The sequence below is a fragment of the Entelurus aequoreus genome, linkage group LG06, assembly GCF_033978785.1.
Source record: "Entelurus aequoreus isolate RoL-2023_Sb linkage group LG06, RoL_Eaeq_v1.1, whole genome shotgun sequence".
NCBI classification, from domain to species: domain Eukaryota; kingdom Metazoa; phylum Chordata; class Actinopteri; order Syngnathiformes; family Syngnathidae; genus Entelurus; species Entelurus aequoreus.
Genome location: NC_084736.1, coordinates 59,789,971 through 59,809,023, shown reverse-complemented (window position 1 = coordinate 59,809,023; position 19,053 = coordinate 59,789,971). Strand labels below are relative to the sequence as shown.

Genomic DNA, 19,053 nt, shown 5'->3' with positions numbered 1-19,053 from the left:
TTTCTGGAAATGGGCCTCTATACACCTATGTAGATATTGCACCAAAAACCAGACATTTGCAGCTAGAATAGTCATTTACCACATTAGCAATGTATAGAGTGTATTTCTTTAAAGTTAAGACTAGTTTTAAGTTATCTATATCTATATATATATATATATATATATACATATATATATATACAGCCCGGCCCCCGGCCAGATTTTTTCAACCCAATGCGGCCCGCGGGTCAAAAAGTTTGGGGACCCCTGTATTAGAGCGTTACCTTTAAACCAGTGGATGAGTGGAGGGGGTATTCCATTAGCCCGACACTCCATAGTAGCATCACCCCCAACAGCTACAAGTAGTAGCTGTTGTACCACGGTGATGACAGGCACCTCTGAGGAAAGTAGTCAAAATCAGATAAAGGTAAAGTGAAAAATAGATGGATAGAAGAAAAAATTGATAGAATAAATACATAGTGCATAAACAAAATCTAAGCTTCCAGTATAAACACAACTCCAGCTGAGTGGATAAGGAATTCAACACAATAGCAAGGCTCTGCCTTGTCCGATCAGGGTTATTAGAAATGACATGATTCAGTCCATAAAGGTTGTGGTTTCCAGCAGCCACAGACGGATGTCTGAAACATAATACTCAACACTGTCAATATAAGTAAAACTAGAGGTGAATTACTGAGCAGAATGAGGCCACACTTGCCTCTCCTCGTGGCTTAAATCGTTATTATCAAAGGACATTTCTAATGGTCTGACAAGTGTTGTCATCCACCTTGCTAACCTGACCTACTAATGCAGGAACATGATGGACTACCTGCATAAGAAAGGGAGACAGACTGCGATGCGGTCCCGGCCACGTTGCTTGCCAGACATGTGTAGTTCCCAGCATCCTCAGGGAGAGCCTCTCTTATGGTCAGAACTCCTTGTTGGTGTAGACTCATCCTGCATCAGGTAATTGGCAGAATTCACAATACTTGATTACATGTGCAGATGTACTGTAAAACAGGCGTTTGTACAAAGCCTTTTTGTGTATAAAGCCATGTATTTTTTCCTTCAATAAGCACACACGCAGGACCATGATTTTCTTTGCGTTTGGCAAAAACAGACTGCGAAGCAGAACTCTCCACAATTCTACAAACAGGATGTGGCAATCTCTTGTAGCTAAAGTGGAATGTAATGAGTCCTTTGTGCCGGAGGTGTTGAGTGGGCTGAGAGTCCTCTTACCGCGGCCGATTAGCAAGAAACATGTTTCCATGGCTCCAGAAGAGCATGGGAGGGGGAGAGCCGGACGCTGAGCAGACGAGGCGGATTTCATCCCCTCGGGAGAAGACCTGGTTCTGGGGGTGAACTACCACAGAAGGTGCCTCTACAGTACAAATGAAAAAAAAGACCAGTCACTCTTTGTCGAAAGGGTGTCATCTGTGATCTTAAAGGCCTACTGAAAGCCACTACTACCGACCACGCAGTCTGATAGTTTATACATCAATGATGAAATCTTAACATTGCAACACATGCCAATACGGCCGGGTTAACTTATAAAGTGCAATTTTAAATTTCCCGGGAAATATCCGGTTGAAAACGTCTATGTATGATGACGTTTGCGCGTGACGTCAATGGTTGAAGCGGAAGTATTGGGACACATTGTATCCCAATACAAAAAGCTCTGTTTTCATCGCAAAATTCCACAGTATTCTGGACATCTGTGTTGGTGAATCTTTTGCAATTTGTTTAATTAACAATGGAGACTGCAAAGAAGAAAGCTGTAGGTGGGATCGGTGTATTAGCGGCCGGCTGCAGCAACACAACCAGGAGGACTTTGAGTTGGATAGCAGACGCGCTATCCGACGCTAGCCGCCGACCGCATCGATGATCGGGTGAAGTCCTTCGTCGCGCCGTCGATCGCTGGAACGCAGGTGAGCACGGGTCGTGATGAGCGTAGGTGGAGAGCTAATGTTTTTAGCATAGCTCTGTCGAGGTCCCGTAGCTAAGTTAGCTTCAATGGCGTCGTTAGCAACAGCATTGCTAGGCTTCGCCAGGCGGCACAGCATTAACCGTGTGGTTACAGGTCCAGTGTTTGGTAGTATTGTTGATCTTCTGTCTATCCTTCCAGTCAGGGGCTTATTTATTTTGTTTCAATCTGCATTTAAGCACGATGCTATCACGTTAGCTCCGTAGCTAAAGTGCTTCGCCGATGTATTGTCGTGGAGATAAAAGTCACTGTGAATGTCCATTTCGCGTTCTCGACTCTCATTTTCAATAGGATATAGTATCCGAGGTGGTTTAAAATACAAATCTGTGATCCCCAATAGAAAAAGGAGAAAGTGTGGAATCCAATGAGCCCTTTTACCTAAGTTACGGTCAGAGCGAAAAAAGATACGTCCTGCACTGCACTCTAGTCCTTCACTCTCACGTTCCTCATCCACGAATCTTCCATCCTCGCTCAAATTAATGGGGTAATCGTCGCTTTCTCGGTCCGAATCGCTCTCACTGCTGGTGTAAACAATGTGCAGATGTGAGGAGCCCTTCAACCTGCGACGTCACGCTACTTCCGGTACAGGCAAGGCTTTTTTTTACCAGCGACCAAAAGTTGCGAACTTTATCGTCGATGTTCTCTACTAAATCCTTTCAGCAAAAATATGGCAATATCGCGAAATGATCAAGTATGACACATAGAATGGATCTGCTATCCCTGTTTAAATAAGAACATTTCATTTCAGTAGGCCTTTAATGGATGGCGAAATCCATCTGAAAAGTCTGAGGTCGTGCCACAATAGAAACCACAAAGTTTAATGTGCATCTCATGAGGAACATTTCTGACAAGGATGTGACTCAGTCCAACTGAAGGATGGCTCAGCCTGTAATGGAAACCAGATGACAGCATCCTGACAGGAACCAGGAGGTCTGCGTGTTAAGTGTTTAGACAGATGACCTTGGACTGTCTCCATGCCATACCTGGGACAAAGAGCCATACTGTGATTCTGGCATCTCCGTGGGCGTTGGCGGCCGCACATTGGTACTCCCCGGCATCCTGGGTCCGCACGCTGGTGATCTGCAGCGACGAGTTGGAAAGCAGCCTCACCCTCCCCGAGCGGGCTCGGACGGTGCGGCCCGCTCGATGCCAGGTCAAGTTGTAGCGCATGGAGCCCTCTACTTGGCAGGGTAGCACGGCCACACCTCCGACTAATGAAGTCACGTTGACTGCTGGCTTCAGTACCGGAGGAGGCTCTGTTTTGAAGAGGACATGACCACAATTTAAAAGCTCGGAGCAAGCATCGGTGCGACAAAGAAAATGTTTGGAAAGGTTTTGAGTGGTGCATGTTTAAGGTCAGGGATGTCCAAAGTGCGGCCCGCAGGTCATTTTTTAATGGCCCCACGGCCCATTTTAAAATACGAATAAAAAAATGTAAAACATAAAAAGTGGTATGAAAGACCAAACAGGTGAAATGTAACAAGAAAATGTTGCAATGTTTACTCTTTCTTTAAAAAAAAATTCATGAAAATCAATGTTATTATGAATTATTGACCCATCCAAGGCTCCAATTACGTCACATTAAATATTGCACTTTGAGATATTTTTTGGGGGGAAAATGTTGCATATTTTGTGTTTGCCATATAAAAAATTTAGCCGTTTTTTTGTTTTGTTTTTAAAGAAGGGCCTAAAACGAACAAACAAAAAAACATAAACAAAAATACAACTTATAATTGACGGATAGATCTGAAGTTGATCTCGAGATTATTGTGTTAAAAGTAAACAGTAAAAAAAATGTATCATTTATTTTTTAACACTTTAATGAGTAGGACCCTTTTGGTTCCCCAATCATTTTTGTGTGATTTGTTTTTAAGTGTCATTGCTCAAAAAATAATAATGAATTAAAATCAATGGTGTTATGAGTTATTGACCTTGTTAAGGCTCCAATTATTATATAATCTCAAATATTCCACTTAAAAATGTTATTGGGGGAAAATATTGCATATTTTGTGTTTTTTCCATTAAAAACAGGGTTTTCTTTGACAAAAAGAGCATACGACTTAAATCTTTAAAAACGTTATTTTGACAGACAGACCTAATGTTGATCTATGGATTTAAAACTTGAATAATAATAAAAATAAAAATACTGAATAATGACACATTTTTAATGTTTTTTTTAACAAAACCCTTTGGGGTCCCCGGGATCAAGCCTGAGTGGAGGCCTAAATGTATATTTTTTATACATATATTGTATTGGTTTTTAAAATAAAACAATATCAAAATGGCCCCCGCTTGCTTTGATTTTTCAGTGTGCGGCCCTCAGTGGAAAAAGTTTGGACGCCCCTGTTTAAGGTGCACCTGGTCGAACCTCTGCGTCCATCTGGGGCTTGCAACTTTTGCTGATTGAGGGGGGAGAGCGCTACACAACAAGCTAAAAGCTGAATGAAGACGGAAAACAGAGCAGCGCCACTGGTGGCGACAGCTTTAGGCCGGATGCCCGCTCCCTTAGCTCTCGTTGCAAGTCTTGCGTTGTATGTCGTAATTTCTACATGTGCTTTGCTTAAACATTTTCCCTGGTCCCCCTCTCTTCCAGGAGTTTAGTTTCTCCTCTTCCCCCCCGTTACCATTTTTCCGATCTTTTTTTATGTGGCGACTCGATCAGTGTCTGTTCTTGTACGGGTTTGTACGGAAAATGTAACTTGTTGTACTTTTTAAGTCCAATGATGATAAAGTTCCATTCATCCAAGACTAAAGTGATATACCGTATTTTTCGGAGTATAAGTCGCACCAGCCGAAAATGCATAATAAAGAAGGAAAAAAAAACATATATAAGGCGCACTGGAGTATAAGTCGCATTTTTTGGGGACATTTATTTGATAAAACCCAACAGCAAGAATAGACATTTGAAAGGCAATTTAAAATAAATAAAGAATCGTGAACAGGCTGAATAAGTGTACGTTATATGAGGCATAAATAACCAACTGAGAACGTGCCTGGTATGTTAACGTAACATATTATGGTAAGAGTCATTCAAATAACTATAACATATAGAACATGCTATACGTTTACCAAACAATCTGTCACTCCTAATCGCTAAATCCCATGAAATCTTATACGTCTAGTCTCTTACGTGAATGAGCTAAATAATATTATTTGATATTTTACGGTAATGTGTTAATAATTTCACACATAAGTTGCTCCTGAGTATAAGTCGCACCCCCAACCAAACTATGAAAAAAACTGCGACTTATAGTCCGAAAAATACGGTAATATAAGGATCGCAAGTTGAATAATGCTTACATATAAATGGTTGATTTATACAGGCTAGTAAGGTAACGTTTTGTACCTGACAAGTTTGGGCTACCTTGCTTCTGCTTCTGATGAAGGCTGCAGAAGCAAGGTAGCCGAAACTTCTCAGGTACAAAACGTTACCTTACTAGCCTGTATAAATCAACCATTTATCTATACACATCAGTAGGTTAAATTAATCTCTTCAACATTGAAAAATGCTTGTTTTCCGGATAAAATATGTATTTCTAGCTTAAAAGTCCTGCTAATTTTTAGATTTAGAAATATTTAATTTAGAATGTCTTTTCAAGTAAAATTAACTAACTGCAAAAAGTCAGTGTTCAAAAACAATTAAAAAAAATAAAAAAATTAGGGGTATTTTATTTGAACTAAGCAAAATTATCTGCCAATAGAACAAGAAAATTCGGCTTGTCAAGACTTTCCAAAACAAGTCAAATTAGCTAACCTCAATGAACCCAAAAATACCTTAAAATAAGTATATTCTCACTAATAACAAGTGCACTTTTCTTGGTACAAAAAAAGAGACCTTTTTGCTCAATATGTTGAAAAATATTCTTAAATATAAGTAAATTAAATTAGTAAACAAAATTATTTTTTTTCATGCTTGAAGTAAGAAATTATCACTTTAAAAAAGTAGTTTTATACTTGTGAGTGTTAATGACACAGCTTTGCATCAGTTGATATTCTAGTTTCAAGCATGTTTTACTCAATATAGGTCATCAAATCTCAGCAACAAGCTGTAATATCTTACTGAGATCATTTAGGACCAAAATCCTTAAAACAAGTAAAACACTCTAACATAAAATCTGCTTAGTGAGAAGAATTATCTTATCAGACAGAAAATAAGCAAATATCACCCTTATTTGAGATATTTAATCTTACTTAGATTTCAGTTTTTGCAGTGTGATGAAGGCTGCAGAAGCAAGGTAGCCAAAACTTGTCAGGTACAAAACTTTACCTTACTAGTTACTAGCCTATATAAATCAACCATTTATATATACACATCAGTAGGCTAAATTAACCTCTTCAACATTGAATACTGCTTGTTTTCAGAATAAAATATGTATTTCTAGCTTAAAAGTCCTGCTAATTTTTAGATTTAGAAATCTTAATTTAGGATGTCTTTTCAAGTCAAATTAACTAGCTGCATGGACAGATAATTTCACTAGTTGTTAGTATATTTTCCTAAAATCTTGTTGTGGAGGGAGGCGTGGCCTGCGAGCCTGCCGCAGAACGGGGTGTGCCAGGACCGGCCTCGAAGACAGCGTCAGGTGCGTAGATGTCCCAGGTGGGCCTTGTGATCTAATCACCTGTCGCCTTTATTAGCAGCAGCCGGGAGGAGAGACGGGGTTGGAGCTGGAGTGAGAGCGAGCGAGAAAAAGACACGAAAAGACAGTTGCTGGAAAGCAACCTGCTGCACAAATTTATAACAAAATAAAACAGTATTGTAACCCTGATCCGGGCTCTCATGGCGGTGTTTGGTGGTCTGCGGAACCCACTGGAGGGCAACCTCCACACTTGTATTTTTATCTAAAATTCTGTCAGCCATTTTTTGCAGTGTAGGCGTTGAAAGTGACCAATCAGAAAGGCGGAGAGTTGCTGGGCTGCCTATTTAATGCCCGCCCATATACGCAAAAAAGGATGAAACGCTGCAAGCATGGAGAAAAATGTGCAAAATGAGTCTGCGAGCGCAAGGATTTTGGCACTGTTTTGACGAATATGGAACAAACCTCCACATGCAACTTAGTACCATAATAAAATGTAACCATTTGCAAGTGTGGCTTGACTGTGTAAAAAGTGCCATACCTCGAACAGTCAGCTGGGTTAAGGCGCGTCCTTGTCCCGCTCCACTCTGCGCCGTGCACTCATACAGGCCTTCATCCTCTGCTGAAGCGCGGTCAATCTCCCACGATGCAGTGGCAGACTTTCTGATAGAAAGACAGGCAGCAACAAGGCCGTCGTCATTTTCAGTTAGTACTCTGGCACACAAAGTCCCAACTAATCAGAACCAGACTTTTATGAAGACACTTTGATTGATCAAGACCACAGTGAATGCCATTTCTAGCCTGCTCCCTGCTAAGAGTATTTAAGGTGGAGTGAATTAAGTGTTGCAGCATATACATATACAGTCGTGGTCAAAAGTTGACATACACTTGTAAAGAACATAATGTTATGGCTGTCTTGAGTTTCAAATAATTTCTACAACTCTTATTTTTTTGTGATAAGAGTGATTGGAGCACATACTTGTTGGTCCCAAAAAACATTCATGAAGTTTGGTTCTTTCATGAATTTATTATGGGTCTACTGAAAATGTGAGCAAATCTGCTGGGTCAAAAGTATACATACAGCAATGTTAATATTTGCTTACATGTCCCTTGGCAAGTTTCACTGCAATAAGGCACTTTTGGTAGGTAATCCTCCTTTTTCATGAAACATATATTGAGCTGTTTGGCCACAATACCCAGCAATAATACCACCGTCAAGCATGGTGGTGGTAGTATTATGCTCTAGGCCAGGCCTGGGCAATTATTTTGACACGGGGGGCCAAATTTAGAGAAACAAATGTGTCTGGGGGCCGGTATATCTATCTATCTATCAATCTATACATATATACACTACCGTTCAAAAGTTTGGGGTCACCCAAACAATTTTGTGGAATAGCCTTCATTTCTAACAACAAGAATAGATTGTCGAGTTTCAGATGAAAATTCTCTTTTTCTGGCCATTTTGAGCGTTTAATTGACCCCACAAATGTGATGCTCCAGAAACTCAATCTGGTCAAAGGAAGGTCAGTTTTGTAGCTTCTGTAATGAGCTAAACTGTTTTCAGATGTGTGAGCATGATTGCACAAGGGTTTTCTAATCATCAATTAGCCTTCTGAGCCAATGAGCAAACACATTGTACCATTAGAACACTGGAGTGATAGTTGCTGGAAATGGGCCTCTATACACCTATGTAGATATTGCAGCAAAAACCAGACATTTGCAGCTAGAATAGTCATTTACCACATTAGCAATGTATAGAGTGTATTTCTTTAAAGTTAAGACTAGTTTAAAGTTATCTTCATTGAAAAGTACAGTGCTTTTCCTTCAAAAATAAGGACATTTCAATGTGACCCCAAACTTTTGAACGGTAGTGTATATATATATGTAAGCTGTGAAAATCTGCTGTACAGTATGTGTGCTTGGGTCCTATTTTTAGGAACACTCATACAAAACCTCACAATAACGTCTTATTGAATGCTAAAAACGTTATGACAGTCCGCCTTAAAAAACAGAATGGAGTTTTACATTTTTTTTACACTCAGAATGTACATGAAAATAAAGAATGTGGGATTTACAATATTAACTATGAACGATAAAAAACTGAATATTGACAACATATGAACGTCACACCCCCTCTCGATCGACATATTTTACAATCAAGCAAAACGCAATAAAAATGCAACAAACACAGCGAAATATGAACGTAGAAGGTAAAAAAAAACCCACCTACAATCTGATATATCTGATATATCACCAAGCTTTAGAACTTTGTTGTAAAAATCGCCTTCTGCGTCTGTCCCTGACACCCGCACTTCAGGCTGATGCTCTGGAAACACTGTGTGGAAACGCTCCCCACCCACACTGCTTGGTGCCTCCTCTGACTGCTGTGACTTACATTACCATAGTAACTAATTAGATTACCATAGTAACTAATATATCATGCAAAAAGCGCAGATTCCAACCATTGAAACTCTTTGTATAGTTCAAGACTTACGGTCATTTGAAAACATCACTGCACATCATAAATGAAACTACAGTTTCCATCTTAAAGATCTAAAAAAAATATTTGGGAATGTCCGGCGGGCCAGACTGAAAAGCTTAACGGGCCGCATGCAGCCCCTGAGCCCTAATTTGCCCGGGTCTGCTCTAGGCCCTGTTTTGCTGCCAATGGAACTGGTGCTTTACAGAGAGTAAATGGGACAATAAAAAAGGAGGATTACCTCCAAATTCTTCAGGACAACCTAAAATCATCAGCCCGGAGGTTGGGTTTTGGGCGCAGTTGGGTGTTCCAACAGGACAATGACCCCAAACACATGTCAAAAGTGGTAAAGGAATGGCTAAATCAGGCCAGAATTAAGGTTTTAGAATGGCCTTCCCAAAGTCCGGACTTAAAAGTGTGGACAATGCTGAAGAAACAAGTCCATGTCAGAAAACCAACAAATTTAGCTGAACTGCACCAATTTTGTCTAGAAGAGTGGTCAAAAATTCAACCAGAAGCTTGTGGTTGGCTACCAAAAGTGTCTTATTGCAGTGAAACTTGCCAAGGGACATTTACCGTATTTTTCGGATTATAAGTCGCAGTTTTTTTCATAGTTTGGGTGCGACTTATACTCAGGAGCGACTTATGTGTGAAATTATTAACACATTACCGTAAAATATCAAATAATATTATTTAGCTCATTCACGTAAGAGACTAGACGTATAAGATTTCATGGGATTTAGCGATTAGGAGTGACAGATTGTTTGGTAAACGTATAGCATGTTCTATATATTATAATTACTTGAATGACTCTTACCATAATATGTTACGTTAACATACCAGGCACGTTCTCAGTTGGTTATTTATGCATCATATAACGTACACTTATTCAGCCTGTTGTTCACTATTCTTTATTTATTTTAAATTGCCTTTCAAATGTATATTCTTGGTGTTGGGTTTTATCAAATAAATTTCCCCAAAAAATGCGACTTATACTCCAGTGCGACTTATATAAGTTTTTTTCCTTTTTTGTTGGGCATTTTCGGCCGGTTGCGACTTATACTCCGGAGCGACTTATACTCCGAAAAATACGGTATGCGCATTAATTGAGTGAAAGAGCACGCACTTGGCGCGATGATGTCATGTTATCGATGGAAAAATGCATTTTTAGAGAATATGATTTGCCTGAGCGGCTAGGAGACCCAGAGACTAACAAGCGGTTGCCTTGTTGCCTTTCCATTAAGAACAATAAATTAATTTTTAGTATAAGTTTTCTGGTTTCAAGAAATGTAATGCCGAGCGCATATCATTATGTCAAGATAATGGCACTAGCATTTACTTCATTTAAGAATATTTTTCAACATATTGAGCAAAAAGGTCTTTTTCTTTTTTCTACCAAGAAAAGTGCACTTGTTATTAGTGAGAATATACTTATTTTAAGGTATTTTTGGGTTCATTGAGGTTAGCTTATTTTACTTGTTTTGAAAAGTCTTGACAAGCCAATTTTTCTTGTTCTATTGGCAGATAATTTTGCTTAGTTCAAATAAAATACCCCTAATTTTTGTATTTTTTTTTTTCTTGTTTTTGAACACTGACTCAGAAAAATACAGTAACCAAATATTAACATTTCTGTATGTATACTTCTGACCCAGCAGATTTGGTCACTTTCAGTAGACCCATAATAAATTCATAAAAGAACCAAACTTCATGAATGTTTTTTTGTGACCAACAAGTATGTGCTCCAATCACTCTATCACCAAAAAATAAGAGCTGTGGAAATTATTGGAAACTCAAGACAGCCATGACATTATGTTCTTTACAAGTGTATGTCAACTTTTGACCACGACTGTATATACATAAGAGACCTGCTCAGTGGCCTTGTGGTTAGAATGTCCGCCCTGAGACTGGAAGGTCGTGAGTTCAAACCCCGGCCGAGTCATACCAAAGACTATACAAATGGGACCCATTGCCTCCCTGCTTGGCACTCAGCATCAAGGGTTGGAATTGGGGGTTAAATCACCAAATGATTCCCGAGCGCGGCCACCGCTGCTGCTCACTGCTCATTAACATGGCGATGGGTCAAATGCAGAGGATAATTTCACCACACCTAGTGTGTGTGACTATCGTTGGGACTTTAACTTTAACTTTATACTGGAGTAAAAATGTTACAATTTATTAAATGTGACAGTGAGAAATCTTACTGGAAGAACTTTTCCTCTCCCAGTGTTATTCCACTTCTAGCGAATCTTAGCTTATAAGGGATGTCGCTTTCCACCGCACAGCGAATCACAGCACGCTGCATGTAGAGACCCTTCACCAGATCAGGCATGCTCACAGCTGGGGGATCTACGTCAAGAAGGAAATGCAGGTCAAAGTTCACACAAGGGATTGATGAGGTGTGAGAAATGTTTGCAGCATAGCAAAAAAAAAAAAACACATGTCTGGAGGGAGAGTGCAAGGTTGTCTTACCTGGAACAATGTTTGTGTATGAGACACTTGACAGTCGCTGGAAGGGATAGCCCTCCTCGTCTCTGCCTGTCACCTTAATGAAGAAGCTCTGGGAAGGGGTGCGGATCTCCGGGAGACTCCACAGGCCGTGCCGGCCGAGGTCAGAGGGCAGAGGCACCTGGATGGTACGCAAGGGACGCCCCGAGCCAGATATTAGCTCCACGTGACTTAGCAGGCCCGGTGGTGTCAGGCCTGTGCATTTGAGCAAAACATGTGCTGGAAGTCCTGCAAGGCAAACAGATCCATCATGTAGTCATTCCACCATGTGGTCAGCGGTGTTCACACTTCAGTTTCAGTTTATTCTGAACATGCATACGATACAATGTAATGCATCACTTATTTCCAGTTGTTTCATTGCAGCACGTCCGAAAAGGAGTAGGAAGAAGCTGAGCTTATTTAATCCTACCCCTTTTCATACCATAGCAATTTTATCCCATTTCCGTGTTCTCTGTAACAGAACAGTGAATACATAAATAATAAATAAATAATATGCCATAGTAAGTAAACACATATTAAATACAAAAATAATCTTTGTCTCTAATCTAAAAAAAAAAGGGTTCAAGATGTTCATCATAATTCTTGTTCTGTGTACTTTGTGAACACTTGTAGTTAAAACAGTCTCTTAAAGGCCTACTGAAACCCACTACTACCGACCACGCAGTCTGATAGTTTATATATCAATGATGAAATCTTAACATTATAACACATGCCAATACGGCCGCGTTAACTTATAAAGTGACATTTTAAATTTGCCGCTAAACTTCCGGTTCGAAACGCCTCTGAGGATGACGTATGCGCGTGACGTAGCCCGGCGAACACGGGTATGCCTTCCACATTGAAGCCAATACGAAAAAGCTCTGTTTTCATTTCATAATTCCACAGTATTCTGGACATCTGTGTTCGTGAATCTGTTGCAATCATGTTCATTGCATTATGGAGAAGGAAGCTGAGCAAGCAAAGAAGAAAGTTGTCGGTGCGAAATGGACGTATTTTTCGAACGTAGTCAGCAACAACAGTACACAGCCGGCGCTTCTTTGTTTACATTCCCGAAAGATGCAGTCAAGCTGGAAGAACTCGGATAACAGAGACTCTAACCAGGAGGACTTTTGACTTTGATACACAGACGCCTGTAGAGAACTGGGACAACACAGACTCTTACCAGGATTACTTTGATTTGGATGACAAAGACGCAGACGTGCTACTGTGAGTATGCAGCTTTGGCTTCTAAACATTTGATCGCTTGACCGTATGTGCGCAACTTTTTTTTGCGTATGTACGTAACTTTTTTTAAATATATAAGCTTTATGAACCTTGGGTTAGGTGAACGGTCTTTTGGGCTGAGTGATTGTGTGTGTTGATCAGGTGTTTGAATTGTATTGGCGTGTTCTATGGAGCTAGGAGCTAGCAGAGGAGCTAGGAGCTAGCGTAACAAACACGCAGGTGTTTTTATGCAGGATTAATTTGTGGCATATTAAATATAAGCCTGGTTGTGTTGTGGCTAATAGAGTATATATATGTCTTGTGTTTATTTACTGTTGTAGTCATTCCCAGCTGAATATCAGGTCACCCCCGGCTCTCACAGCATCTTCCCTATCTGAATAGCTTCAACTCCCCACTAGTCCTTCACTTGCACTTTACTCATCCACAAATCTTTCATTCTCGCTCAAATTAATGGGGAAATTGTCGCTTTCTCGGTCCGAATCTCTCTCACTTCATGCGGCCATCATTGTAAACAATAGGGAACTTTGCGTATATGTTCAACTGACTACGTCACGCTACTTCCGGTAGGGGCAAGCCTTTTTTTTATCAGATACCAAAAGTTGCAATCTTTATCGTCGTTGTTCTATACTAAATCCTTTCAGCAAAAATATGGCAATATCGCGAAATGATCAAGTATGACACATAGAATAGATCTGCTATCCCCGTTTAAATAAAAAAAATTCATTTCAGTAGGCCTTTAAACTTTGTTTGATTTCTTTGGTTAATCCACTCCATAATTTAATTCCACATACTGATATGCTAAAGGTTTTAAGTGTTGTACGAGCATTCACATATTTTACATGAGATTTTCCTCTAAGGTTATATTTCTCCTCTTTTGTGGAGAATAATTGTTGTACATTCTTGGGTAGCAGGTTATAGTTTGCTTTGTACATAAGTTTAGCTGTTTGCAAATGCACCAAATCAATGAATTTCAATAATTGTGATTTAATAAATAAAGGGTTTGTCCAACATTATGTATTATTATAATTGATCTTTTTTGTAACACAGTTAGTGAATGAAGCGCACATTGGTAGTTGTTTCCCCATATTTCTACACAGTAACTCAGATATGGTAACACTAGTGAGCAGTAGAAAATATGAAGTGATTTTTGGTCTAGAACATGTTTTGCTTTATTCATTATTGATGTGTTTCTTGCTACTTTATTTTGCAGGATTTCCCGCAGCGCTTCGTTGTTAAGGCGGCCGCCTTAACAACAAAGAGCCACCGCCTAAACTAAAGTCTTAAAAAAAAAAAAAAAAAATAACATTTTTTTTTTTTTTGTCCTGTAAATTAAGCATGATGAGTTGAGCATATGTCAGCATGTGGCCCCACTTTTAAGTCTTTTTTTCAAATGCTCATTGCAAACGCTTATTTACAGTAAGTTATTAATTTGACTTTGTCATTATTTTGTCTTAGTAAGTCAATATTTACTAAGTCAAAATAATGACATACTTAGTATCTCAGGTAACTAGGACTGTTTTGTGTTTTGTTTTTACTTTACGGATAACATATCGAGATATATATCGTATATCGCCAGACACCACCTTAACTAACAAATATTCTGGGGGAAACACTGTATGGTATATTTTTTACATGAGATTTCCAGTTGATTTTATCATCTATTACTACACCCAAAAATGTGTTTTTCTTTTACCCTTTCAATATGTACTCCGTCTATTTGTATTTGTGTTTCACTTTCTCTTCTACTGTTACCAAATAGCATTAACTTGATGGTTTAGATGGAAGTTCGGCATTTTGTCGTTAACCCTGGTCATCTGTCACTCATCTACCACAAACTCCAGGAACCGTAGAGTCGCCAAAAAAATGGTTCATGTTCAGTTGTTCGAGGTATGAATATCTCCACCATTCATCCATGGTTTTATTTCCAATTTTCAGGACTTATGCAGATCCCAAATCCACAAGAACAGCTATCAATAGGTAAGAAAAGTTGGTTTTGCATACTCGGTCCCCTTTGTGACATAAACATCTGAAATAAAATACCTTTTATTGGCCTCTCCCTTGTATGGTTAAACTCCTTAACAGGTACGCTTGAAAACCCAGCCCGGAAGTCCAGATTGCTGACTCCTGTGACTCTCAGGGTATGGCGGCCATCGCAGCTCACCTTTCAGAAGAAAGCAGAGCTGATTGCCGTTAGACAAAGAGCAAATTAAACAACTATCCCCCAGAACGGTACCTTTAATTTCCACGGTCCAGATCTGGGAAGCTTCAGGTTGACAACACGAGCAGAATTGGGAATGTTCAGAAGCTCGGTAAGGCCTTGCTCCTCACCAACTACCCGGCCTGGAAGATAAGAGTAGAGAATACATTTTCAACTGTCCAACAGTTTTGCTGGCAATACTCGGGTTGTATACCAAGAGGATCTCTCAGCTCTATTTGTGGAGCAGGTCCGCTGAGTGATACGGTGACCTCTCTGAGGCTGGGGTCAAAGGGCACATCCCACTGGTTCTCTTGGGCACGGTCATGGTTTGAGGACAGCAGGTGGACCTTCATGGCCTGAACAGTCACTTCGACCCACTTTAATACCTATCAGGCAGAGAAAAACATTGTCAGTACTAGGGATGATGTTTGATAAGAAATTATCGAGTTTGAGCCCATTATCGAATCCTCCTATCGAACCGATTCCTTATTGATTCTCTTATCGATTCCAGATAGGTTGTTGTATACGGAAAAAAACACAATATTTGGTTTAACAAAAACTCATTTTTATTGTATAGGAAAAAATAAAAAAATAAAAAATATTGACTGTTACCCCCCTAAAAAAATAAAAGAAATAAATATTGACTGTCGTTACCCAAAGTATATTAAGTGGGATTTTTCAGAAAAAAATATATACAGTAACACAAAAACAACCTGTCTCTGTGATCACTATAGGTGTATAAATAATAAAATAGTGTTAAATAAAATCAGTCCCTTGGGCACAAAACTGAAAATAATACAGCTCTCCAAAGAGTGCACTTCTGCTGCTATTGGAACATACTAACTACACACACTATGACACTAAGAACACCACAGTCATCAATCAACAATTCTTCCCCCCTTACATGAGAGTGAATCCTGGCAATAATTGCATATTGCCTGTTCTGCCCTCACGATACCTGTTGAGGTTATACAGCTTGGCAGACAGCTAACAAACAATCCAAGACGTCTAATAAAGTTCCAAAGCAGATTAATCCATTTAGGCTCTTTATTGTTGTTCATCTTGCTTTGTCTTTTCCTATCTTTACTTTTGTTTTGAACTGGACTGTTATTTTTTATTTTTTTAAACTGAAATACACACAATGACAAATGTATAAGCTATGTGATTCAATTAACATACTGAAATGTAATACACAATATGTAAATATTAGCTTCACACAAATATACAGTACTATCATCAAACAAATACTTCTGAGTGTTGAAACTATTTAGATGGTGGAAATACACGACTGGCAGCCATTTTAAGTCCTCAAAACATCCATTGAAACAGTGCACAAAAATCATTTTTCAATAAACATCTTAGTATCAAATTTAACCACTTTCCACCTTAATATTGAGTTACATAAACAAGTTAAACAGTTTACTTACAGACTTATCTTTTCCAAGGCTTGTAAGAGCTAACACTACTTGTCTACTTCTCAATTGTCTCATGAATTGAACTCATGTCGCCAACCCGGAAGTGCCCAAACTAATGACGCGTAGTATTTTCATATCGCCACAAGGTGTCAGTAAGAGTCTACAATCAAATGGGCATAACATTGCCGTCCCACAGGGCATTTCCTGTGGGAAGGGATTCGTTCTCAGGGATTCGAATAAAGAACTAACTCTTTTTTCTTTACTAGAGTGGCCTCGATAACGGGAACCGGTTCTCAAAAAGGGATTTGAGTCCATGGAATCGGTTATTTTCTTATCGAACAACCGGGAGAACCGGTTTCGAACATCATCCCTAGTCAGTACATGAAGCTGCGGTTTATCCAACTGTATCTGTCAAGGTCCCATTAGACAGGATGAAGACAGGAAGGATGTGATAGTGACCCCTCCATGAGTTTTTTTCCCCCCCTGCCCAGGCAGAGTTCTGCTCTCTGTCTTTGAACCGCTCTTCTTTATCATTACAACTGTATGCCTCAGATGATTTTTTTTCAGCAAACGAGAAATGAAACAGCTTGACTGTCAAACTGATAACATCCAGTTTTCTGCGCTTCCAAGCATGTGTTCCCAGAAGAGTGTCTCATACGCTGGAAGTCTGACAGGCAGCAGTCTCCTGCATTTCAGCTTTCATGAATCATGACGTCCGTGCCTCAGCGTGGAAAGCAGTTATGTCTGGTTTTTACACAACCAACCCGTATTCATTTACTCAGCCAGTTATAGACGGACAATTTCCTATTTCTCTGTCGGCTGTGTTATTTCTCATTTGTTAGAGCTGATTTAATAAGGTCTGAAATGATACTCGGGGTGGTTCGATTGCATTCAATGGCAAAAACAGTCCTGACTGCAGCCTATAAAAGCTGTTGGTGGCGCTCTAGAAAAACATTTAAAAGTATAGAATTTTAGTTTTGACAGGTGCTTGACTGGATTTCCTTTTTGTTGTCTTGAAAATGAAAACAGGTCTCATTGCATGGCCACAATGGACTCACTGTCCTTCAAATTGCAAATGCGTAACCAGTAACTGCTGTGTAGTATTTGTTTTGACCTTGTATGGTTAAAGTGCATCTGTAAGGAAAGAAAAAAACCTGCAGGGAGCCCTGCAAAGAGCCAAAGACAACACATTTTAAGACTTATATAAAAAGGAGCGGCACCCGAAACAAGGGAACCCTTTGATAACACAATCGTCAGGCCCACAAGATTGTGTCTGTCGGGACTGCCTGGTGCTGACAGCAACTGGTTGCTCTCGACGTTTTACACCTGGAAACAGCTGTAATGTCTGCCATATGTGCAGTCATCACCCGCAGAGCAGGAAACTGCTAAGAGGTGACCTACATCTGGCCCAGAAGGCTGTCTGTTGCCTACACAAAAGAACTGGGGAGGAGAGGGCATTGGTCTGCCATCACATCGCAGATCAAACCAAGGGAAGCGCAGACATGGGAGGACTGCTGTCCACGCAACGGTGCTCATGTGAAGCCTGTCGAGCTGTGCGGTTACGCCTCGTTTCAGCCCGTTGAAATGCAGAGGACCGAAAGTCATGAGAAACATCATCCGAGGTGTCTCACTTCAACAGGTTTACGAGGCTCCCGCAGGAAAGACCTCCTTTTGCTATTCAAGGAAGCATGACGGATGGGCCGAATTAGCTGAGAAGAGGTCAAGGTTTCCTTGTATTCCCTTGTCCAGGTACATTACCTAAGCCCACTAAGTGGTTCTGAACAGCTAATGGAACAATTGTCTGTGTGGGGTTTAAGTATAACAGCTTGACTGCAAACCAAGGGTCAGTTTAATGTTCAAAGGCCTACTGAAATGACATTTTCTTATTTAAACGGGGATAGCAGGTCCATTCTACGTGTCATACTTGATCATTTCGCGATATTGCCATATTTTTGCTGAAAGGATTTAGTAGAGAACATCGACGATAAAGTTCGCAACTTTTGGTCGCTGATCAAAAAGCCTTGCCTGTACCGGAAGTAGCGTGACGTCACAGGTTGTGGAGCGCCTCACATCTGCACATTGTTTACAATCATTCCCACCAGCAGCGAGAGCGATTCGGACCGAGAAAGCGACGATTACCCCATTAATTTGAGCGAGGATGAAAGATTCGTGGATGAGGAAAGTGAGAGTGAAGGACTAGAGGGCAGTGGAAGCGATTCAGATAGGGAAGATGCTGTGAGAGGCGGGTGGGACCTGATATTCAGCTGGGAATGACTAAAACAGTAAATAAACACAAGACATATATATACTCTATTAGCCACAACACAACCAGGCTTGTATTTAATATGCCACAAATTAATCCGCATAACAAACACCTCCCCCCTCCCATCCATATAACCCACCAATACAACTCAAACACCCGCACAACACACTCAATCCCACAGCCCAAAGTACCGTTCACCTCCGTAAAGTTCATACAGCACATATATTTCCCCAATGTTACGTACGTGACATGCACATAGCGGCACGCACGTACGTTTGGAAGCCAAAGCTGCGTACTCAAGGTAGCGCGTCTGCTATCCAACTCAAAGTCCTCCTGGTTGTGTTGCTGCAGCCGGCCGCTAATACACCGCTTCCCACCTACAGCTTTCTTCTTTGCTGTCTTCATTGTTCATTAAACAAATTGCAAAAGATTC

At 40.2% G+C, this 19,053-nt stretch overlaps 1 protein-coding gene across 1 annotated transcript in view; it reads right to left on the bottom strand.

Annotated features, from left to right (window-relative positions):
- The window catches only part of hmcn2 (hemicentin 2), a 185,769-nt gene that overhangs the window by 140,678 nt on the left and 26,038 nt on the right, over positions 1–19,053 (bottom strand). Inside the window, exons 5-14 of the mRNA XM_062051110.1 lie at positions 15,157–15,328; positions 14,979–15,085; positions 14,786–14,906; positions 11,486–11,749; positions 11,218–11,362; positions 7,079–7,200; positions 2,947–3,219; positions 1,219–1,360; positions 809–936; positions 264–377 (exon numbers count right to left, since the gene is read on the bottom strand). Of these exons, the coding sequence (XP_061907094.1) occupies positions 264–377; positions 809–936; positions 1,219–1,360; positions 2,947–3,219; positions 7,079–7,200; positions 11,218–11,362; positions 11,486–11,749; positions 14,786–14,906; positions 14,979–15,085; positions 15,157–15,328 (1,588 nt within the window). The remainder of the gene's footprint in view (positions 1–263; positions 378–808; positions 937–1,218; positions 1,361–2,946; positions 3,220–7,078; positions 7,201–11,217; positions 11,363–11,485; positions 11,750–14,785; positions 14,907–14,978; positions 15,086–15,156; positions 15,329–19,053) is intronic.